Here is a 9,348-nt window from a genome sequence, read left to right on the forward strand (position 1 = left end):
AAAAAGAAATATTGCTACCTTTTATCTCTAATAGTCCATAACCAAAACTCAGATTAATGTCACAGCAGGACATGTAGCAACTTACCTGTAGTCCTCTACCATCCAGCAGCCATTCAGTGAATCTCTTGGTGCTGATCTAAGAGATTAACTACCGGAATCTCACTATACAACAGAGGTACAGCTTTTGGGAGGGAAGATCTGCATTTCCACTGCTACAGCCACTCAAGTCAAGACGGACCAACAAACCCACGCACTCTGGAGATGAAGTCACAAATGCGTGGGCTGACTAGCCCAAACTGGAAAGACTAAGCCAACTGCTGGATTGTCTCTTAGCAAATTCCCTTTCCTCTTTTGTTAGTTCCAGCTGAAGACCATCATACAAAGGTTTTTGTCTTTTGATACATACAAGTATATACAGTACGTACTTGCGTATGTTAAAGAACAATCATGGCAAAATAAAAGTACTTAATGTGAACCTCATTAATACAGATCTTACACGGTGGAGATTTAGACAGTACTATAGAGAGCATGTGAAAAAGGTGCCACAACAAAGGAAAAAAGACAGGAAGACAGCAAAGTGACTCTTTTCTCTGCCCTTCCATGAGGAATCCAGAGGGGATAAAAAGTGCTTCATTACCTGAATCTTGAATCTTCTTGACAGAGCCATTCCACTCACCATTCACCAAGTTTAGGATCCATATAAATCAGTTTTGAAAGAAAAGTCACAGTTCAGGAATTGAGAGTCACAATAAGTGACCTGCCTCTTTTCCATCCTATCCTCCCTTCAGCGTATACTCCCCGGCAACACAGCAAGTGGGCAACAGTGAAAGCTGATATCAGCACCCACAGCAAAACATCACCTCCTTCTAAATCATTTCTGTGGAATAAGATCTAATCTCATCCGAACGCTGTCTTTTGTTTTATGAATGCGGTACCACACTTACCGGCAAGCTGTTCTGGTGCGGGCGAGGCTGGGACAGGTACTGCGTTTGTGACCTGCCTTGCCACAAACAAAACAGCCAGCATCAGTCTTCTCACACGTGTGGTTTTGAAGAATGCAGCGGTTGCAATTGTTACAGTGAAACCAAGCTGCAAAGTAAGTAACACCATTTATGGCCTTGAAGAGGTTTAGAAAGATCAGTCTGCAACTAATCCTGAAAATAAGCTTTAAATATAGGCTGCATTACCAAGTTTTTAATTTTGTTTTAGTTTTACGGAGATGGACGTAGTTAGTTTCTGGTCCCTCATCACATTTCACAAGGCAGCCAGGTACTTCCTTCATTAGATATACTGTGTAACTATTCCAACATATCTGAATTATTTTGCCATTAGGACTGTTATCCTGTATGTGATTTTAATATGAAAAAATAATCCAGATGTTAAAATGGACTTAGAAATTGTGATTTCTGTATCTGTGTCAAAAAATGATTGTTACAGCTACAAATACAACTGTATGGAACATGATTTGATTGTGCCCTCTGAAACATTTTAGCAATTGCCTATTCATTTATGAAATTCTAATGAAAAAGTTTATAAAACCAGGAAACACACTATAAACCAAAATCTATCCCCACGTGTTGCCCGATCTAGTCAAGGGGTGGCGTCCCCGGCCACAGGGAGGCTGGATTAAAATGATCTCTAAGGTCCCTTCCAGCCCAGGCCAGTCTATGATTCTATTACTCTACGATCATTAACGTAACAAACATAAATGGGATTTAATATGCCTTGAGAAACATTTATCACACTTCCACGCAGTGCAAATATACCTGAGTTATCAAAGGGCAACTTGTGTGAAACTGAGATTTTCCTTTAGTCTGTCTTCTGAATTATTACATTTTACTTCTTCTACCAAATATTTTCTCTTCTGATTTATAATCTCAGTTTCTTTGGACTACATCTTAAACAGTAAGCGCACTTTTATTCAGAAAAGTAGTTTTCTGTACTTACACGGTTTTACACATTTTTGGCAAAGAACACAATGTTTCCATTGTCTACCATCCTAAAAAAGAAGAAAAAAACAAGTGTGAATTGTTTGAAACTGAACTACTGATGTATGGTTCCCGTTATTTACAGAAACACATCCTTGGTAGGAACAACTGTAACTCGCAAACAACAGTCCCGAGAATCTGTGACAACCGCAGCAAAAGGGCTGCATTTGAAATTAACAAGTTCTAAGATTTCTGAAACGGAAGAAATGTATGTGTCAACACACCACCCGTGAGGAAGGTACGGTGTAAGTGGCAAGTAGCAAACCCCACCTGTCCTCTTTCCAAAACACAAAAGGAATCAGGGAAAGAATTCCCAGTGGGTTATTAATGATGTCCCGTGAAGTCACTAGCGAGTCTACAAAACTGAAGTTTGGAGTTACCTAAGGAAATCAGTATCAGAATAGGTTTATACCAGAGCAAATATTGCAGAAGTTATTATTTGACTACTGCTAAAATTACCATTCGAAAAGAAGTTAAAATACTTACTTTTGATGTACATGAATTGCACATCTCACAGTGCTGGTTACCAGAACTAACATACCGCTGACATATAGTGCAAAACCTGGAAAAAAATGTATAAACAGACTGGTCCACTGTTTGGTCATAAAGCAATATAAATTAATTTTATAAAAGCTTAACAATAAGGATTGCAAAATCACTTTGCCAAATTAAATACGATGGTTTTGATGCATAAAATCACCACTTTATGATTTTATGAATCACCACTTTATGATTATGAGCACCTCATGATCATTTAGACACAGTACATCCAAACAGTATAATTCAGGTACTCACACTCAAATTATCAACACTAATGGCACTAAATCAAATCAAATCCATTCTTTATCCTTGATGTTTCTCTTAGCGTTAATTTTATTAACTACTGTTCTCAATCAAGCTGACTATCAGGCGTAGACCTAACTCTTTCTTTTAGGTGTCCACAACTTTTCCTACAGACAAGCTGAGGAATCTCTGCATTCCACAGGGGGAAATGTACACGTCTTTTTAGGTACCCAGCTCTCCCACACATTATTTACAGAATGTGAGACCTCAGGATGAGACAGCGAAACGTGCTCTTGAGCCTGGCCATCCAAAAGTTAGGCGTGACAATACTGAACAGCACATCCCTAAGTCCTTTAGAGACTTTATGCTGTAATTAAGAACAAACAAACTCTTTCAGTCACTTGAGTATTAAGACATCTTACCTATAACCCTCTTCTGCAGGAAGTACAATCGTACTTGGGGTGAGGTTCGTGAATATACGGACAGGGGACTGTCTGCGACCTGTCTTGCCATGTTTATAAAGTGCATGATTATCATAGTCTACCTAGAAGAATAAAATCACGGAGTCTTAAATGGAATGCTAAGCACAGGCAGAACTATTTACATAATTATTATCTTTATCAGTGCCTTATGAAATTTTCTTTTTCATGTAAAAGGCTCCAAATTAAGAATATAAATTCTATAGCAACTATTTTGTCTAATTCAGTTTTAAATTTGTGCAATCATAGTATCAGGCTAGACTCAAGAATCTAAGTTCCCAGTACTACAGTAATCCTATTTCACTTACCTCTTTTTGCACTTTTGCAGGGGATAGTTAGAATAACATTGCAGTTTTTCTACAAAACAATCCATTAAAAAAAAACAACTATACCATTAGGTGTACCCTGTCAGTACAAGAGTTGATGTGCACATCTTAACCTATCTCAGAATAATTATAAAATTGCAAATTCCATCAGCACTGCTTCTACAAAGACTGCCTTCAGAGACTTGTCACAAAAATCCTCATCTCTGAACACTAGAAAAAAAGTCTAGTCTAACACAATCTTCCATTATTTTTTCCCACAAATTTCCATTCTACAGATGTTTTCTGAGCAAGATGTCAAACTTTATGCAGAGTTGTTATATGAGAAAATAGAATTTAACATCATGAATACCCATGACTGAGCTCTCGAAAGTCACCAACATACACTTTCTTGAGTAACTTAGAGAACGGGATACAATATTCGAGAAGGTGATGTCAGAGTATTGCTTTATCACTGAACTTTGTTTACTATATAATTCCAAAAATTCCCATTGCTGTAATTCTACTCTGGTCTCAGCAGTTTTGGAGATGAAAGACCTTAATTTATTATTTTTTAATTTTTTTTTAACCAGTGCTGGGCATTACCTGTCAAGCTACTGACATCAACATACAGAAAAAAATAAACACTTTTCTTTAAGTTACGTCTCGCCTCTCCAATATGCACCTGTCAAAATTAGTGCAATTTTTGTAACACTGAAAATCTGGAAGAAGAAATAAGCTAATGGACAGATGAGCTAAAGATACGTAACAAACCACAGATGTGTGAAGAAGTTATCAAAGGTACAAGTGAAACAAACATAGAATCCGGGCTTCACACGATGCCCACCATCAGGTTAGAGGTGCCTCCAGTGCAATCAGAATTGAAGTTCAAGACGGTGGCTCATTTACAGAGACGTGTTACCACTCGGTCTGCTTTGCTTCATACTCCTGTTCACACTGAACACAACCGAAATTTAGCAGATTCACCAGGTTCAGTCATACCTGGTAATCCATCATAGTGAAGCTTGGGAAAAATTCAAGAATGCGAGCCTCAAAGAAGTATGGAAATATCCAGAACACAGGCATCTCTTGGTTGTTATGATCTAGTAATGAAAAGATTTAGATGTACATTAAAGAAAAAGAAGGCACACAAAAGCATAAAAAACTTAAAGAGTTGATGTTCCGAATACATAATCATGTGTGTCATGTTGGACATAAGAATGAGCTCCTTTAGGCATCAGAAAGTTTTGGCTTATTTTATATATGCAGAGCTGTAACCTCCACTTAACTAACAACTCCTCACTCTCCTAGGTGGGTAAGAAATGGTACTGGTTTCCTGTCTTATTTCTCTCCACCTTTAAAGTCCGTTTTAATTGCGAAGCAGAATTCTAAAAAAATTCGCAAACCTTTTTAAGAGAGAGAATTGGATATTATTAAACTAAAAGTATCAGAGCAGCAAATCAGATCTACGGTAGTTCACCTTCAGAAATCATATTGTGAGCATGTTCATGTGTGTAGCAAGAACCACAGACTTTGCAATAGGTACTTTTTCCTGCAGTGATGTTACAGCTCGACCCACCTGGCTGCAATACATACCTTCTTCTTCTGTCTCCTTCCACAGTGACATTAGTTTTTTAAAACTAGAAGCCAGTGCTTCCACTAAACCTCCAAATGGGGGATCGGCTACCATAATGACTCTTTCACCACTGTCTTGATATAGGAATTTCCTACAAGTTTCATGTGCAGCCTGTAAGAAACAGAGGTTAATTCCTATAAACATAGATTTGAGAACTAAACAAATACTGTCTTTGGCAGTAAAATGACTGTTGTAGAACTTTCAGCTTTGAAGATGCAAGTTACTTCCTCTTACGAAGTTCTGCTTGTGTGGCATTTAAACAAAACCTAACAACTAGATTTGAAGCACTGAAAACAAGTGCCCTGTTCAGTTAGAGATAACGTATGAAGGACAGATGCAGTTCAAGCTTCCTAAAATGGTCTTTTTCCTAAGGGGGCTGAATTTAACTTGGGAAAACTATGTTATTCATAGCAAGAAAGCAAAGTTCAGGCTCAGAATACATTTTATTTGTGCCCTTTATTTTTGTTCTGCAAAGCATTATCAAAGTAATGGGAAAAAAAATCAGTCCACTGAAAATCAATTCATTCCATACTGGTTATAAAAATAGAGTGTTCAAATCTTAGCAACCCAGTCTGGACTCTATTATTAAAGGAAACACAAAAGCTATATATTCACTGCCATCTTGCAGTGTTCTCTCATCTATTATTTCACTTCTACTGCATTCCAAAAACATATTTTTAACACTAACATGCATTCAAAAGTGCTGCAATTCAGTCCTTGAATACACTGCACTACAGTATCACCTTTTCATACTTTGAAAAGAACAGTACAGTTTACAATGCAGATGAATAGTCTTTCATTTTGACTGAATTTTTAAAAAAATATTTGAATACAGTAATGGATTAAAAAAAAATCCAATGATAAGGCTTTCACACCAGCCTTCCATTTAATTCTTTCTATTTTCAAGATCCTATTCAAAATTAGCCTTTAGAATGGAAAAAATCTGAAAATAATCTACGTAGGTGACACATTTATGCAAATCAGTGGTGGCTCACTAATCATGGCAGAAGAGAACCAAAGAGGGAGTATACTATCGGGATAAATGTTTAAAATTAACATTTAGAATTGAGTTACACTGTAATTCTCTATACTTAATGGGACACTTGAAAAGGAACAACAAATTCTGCATTTTCTTTAACCATCACACTAATTCAACCTCATTTTATGCCAACAAGATTAACCTTTTGACCTTGCTTGCCTGGAATAAAACAGAAAAAAACTCCTCTACTTGTAAAGGCTTGGAATAAAATAATTAATTCTGTTGTAGCAACACAAGAACAGGGCTAGTGGATACTCATGTGAGGCAACAACTCACATCAAACTATCATTTTAATAAAAGCAGTGGTTAAAGTGTTTAAGTAACGTTAGCAAGCACAAATTTAATAGGGAACTTTATCTTGGCCACGGTTTAACGGTGGATCTGGCATTGCTAGGTTAATGGTTAGATTCAATGATCTGAAAGGTTTTTTCCAACCTAATCGGTTCTATTCTATGATCCTTGAATCAAGTAGGAGAGAATTACTGAAAAGGCACTATTATTCTTTGACTTCCAATACTGTTGACCACTCTTATATTATGATAGGTGTTTTCTACTAAACTAGCCATGACTTCCTCAAAAAATTCCGCGTTCAACAACATATACGTTCTTACAAAGCACTTGAGAAATGCTTGTCCTTACCTCACCACCAAAAAAATGATGATTAAACATGTTGTAGTGGCAGAACTCATCCTCTGTGTAGAACTGGGAATACCTGTAAAGTAAGTTTTAATTAGTAGTGAATAAAAACAACTCCTTGCCTGCCATAAGGGGCATTTACAGTGAAAAAAAGGCCTTAGGAAAAAGAGTATCTTTGGGTTTTCATTACTGACAACCCATACCAATACTGGGAATTATTACGTTATGATTACGTTTCTCATAAACTGGATGTCATTTGTGTATGTGTACAGTAACAGAGATGAAGAAACAGGAAAGGGAAAGTAAACACCAATTTATCTTTTAAAGCAGTAAGAACACAAATCTTTGTACATACTCTTCAGACAGATAAATGTTTGTCAAAGCCTACCTGAAATCAATATCTAGCAGAAGGCTTCTAACCCTGAAATCTTCTTCTTGTGATGCTTTTGACTGGATCATTTCATGAAGCCTGAAGTATAATTGGAGCAAAGAAATTTAACACATCATCATTGGCTTCAGAAATTATCTTGAAAGACAAGAGTGTCTGGTACTTTATTAAACCTAAAACCAAACAGACAGAGAAAATGGAGCAATCTGAATTTGGATTATTCCATTTGGCTTATATTCAAAGTTAGACAAAAAAAAATCAGTGGATGACCATGAACAAAAAAACCAAAACAACAACATAAGCAAAGAGACTCTTTCTCACTTCTGTAAGAAACAAAGCAGGACATCTGAGGTGCGTGTTTGTGTGCCGCATGCAGTGCAGCTACAGCCCTATAAGCTTACAGCTTCTGAGCTCAGAGCAAGACCCTAGTAGATGCCTGGATAACACCACCCAATTAAACCATAATGAAGCTTTTATTACAGGAGAATCCTTGATACAATTCTGAGGCAGAAATATTACTTGAAAGTGTAACAATTCCCACGGACATACCTGGGTGTTCCAACAGAGAGCACTCGTCTGAATCCTAAATTAATAATTAGATCCAGCAGGAACTGGCAACTTCTGTCTGCAAATAAGTACTGTGCATTTGTTTTTTTGTTTTCGAGTGGATACAGAAGCTGACTGGGACGTTGCAACTGCGCAGTGGAGGTATCACATAGGAACTGGTGACCTGAGTGTTTTTCCCATTCGGCTGGCAATAGCAACTGTTGGCACTCCTGGCAAAACCTCCTCTTCGATAATGGCAACATAACAAAATTCTTGTACCTTTAAATACATAATAGGAAACAAACTTTGAGAAAGGCTCTATAAAAGACATGAAGGGGAGCTCTGAAGGGGGTTTCACATTTTTAAGAGTTCCGACACTTCAACAAGCAACGTCATTTAAGCTGCTCTTGCCAGACTACCACCTACATGTGAATGATGTAATATTTACGAACAGAACTCAAAGGATACTTTGAAAAGCACGCAACACACTGGCCAAATATACAGTAATCCCCACAAAATAACTGAATTACAGAGTGAAAACTCTGTATCAGCTACGACCAAGTGCTCCTATACGCTTATACGCAAAACTCAAGACAGTATTTATTAGAATCGTAGAATGGCCTAAGCTGGAAGGGACCTTAGAGATCATTTGAATCCAGCCTCCCTGCCGCCCGGGACGCCACCTGTCGACTAGGTCAGGGAACACATGGGGACTGAAAGGGAATCGAACCCACAACCTTAGCGTTGTTAGCACTACGCTCTACTGACTGAGCTAATTGGCCCCCTCCTTTCCTTCTTTTCATAATGTTAAGCCTGTTACTTTTGCACATAAATTCAGGAATAATTTTTTGAACCGAAAGTGCTACTGGTCTGTTGTTAGCACATTATGAACACTAACATAAGAGCTATACATACCAAAAAAAAGAGAAAAGAATAAAAAAAGAAAACAAAAGAAAGATGGCGTTCCTGAGTTGAAAATACCATGCTCTAATTTACATGTTTCAAGCTATTTTCCTGTTGCAGTCAGTAAGTTCTTATTTTTCCAAATCCCTCTGTCATGTTTTCACATTTTTAAGAATCTTGAAATATTATCTGTTCAGTGAAGAGTACCTAAACTTATACAACTTGATTTTTACTGAAGAAAATATAACAATACCTTTCCACATTTTGTCTGTGTGTAAAAGGCGGCTGATGATTTCTATTATATTCTTCACGTGCTGCAAGCCTAGTTTCTGACACCTGTAAAAATTATGCATATAAAAAGTTACAAAACAAACAGCTACTGCTCTCTTATTGTACATCAAATCTCAATAATAAAATCAAAGAGGGCATCAAACGTCTCATGCTTTACCTACTCTGCACAGAAAAATTATCACATACTTCAGATTGTTGTTTCAGAACAAGCATGACTGCAGCACAAAGGCACGCTGCAAAACACCACGAGTCTCTCACTGCTAATTTAAACTGCAAAAAACAAACAGAAGCATTCCCTTCTTCTCTCCCATGTAATAGGCAAAACCTCAAAACATAAAATAGAATCATTAAGGTTGG

At 37.2% G+C, this 9,348-nt stretch overlaps 1 protein-coding gene across 1 annotated transcript; it reads right to left on the reverse strand.

Moving 5' to 3' along the window:
- Positions 1-944: 944 nt before the first annotated feature.
- ZCCHC4 (zinc finger, CCHC domain containing 4) lies at positions 945-9,036 on the reverse strand (the record flags this gene model as incomplete). Its single annotated transcript, XM_009873813.1, has 10 exons — positions 945-1,089; positions 1,948-1,999; positions 2,475-2,550; positions 3,194-3,315; positions 4,555-4,655; positions 5,149-5,299; positions 6,867-6,939; positions 7,252-7,332; positions 7,801-8,076; positions 8,954-9,036. Coding segments are annotated over 10 exons (1,160 nt in total), but the record flags the coding sequence as incomplete, so codon positions are not given.
- Positions 9,037-9,348: the final 312 nt, after the last annotated feature.

This window comes from Apaloderma vittatum, unplaced genomic scaffold (genome assembly GCF_000703405.1).
Source record: "Apaloderma vittatum isolate BGI_N311 unplaced genomic scaffold, ASM70340v1 scaffold10190, whole genome shotgun sequence".
Lineage (NCBI taxonomy): Eukaryota > Metazoa > Chordata > Aves > Trogoniformes > Trogonidae > Apaloderma > Apaloderma vittatum.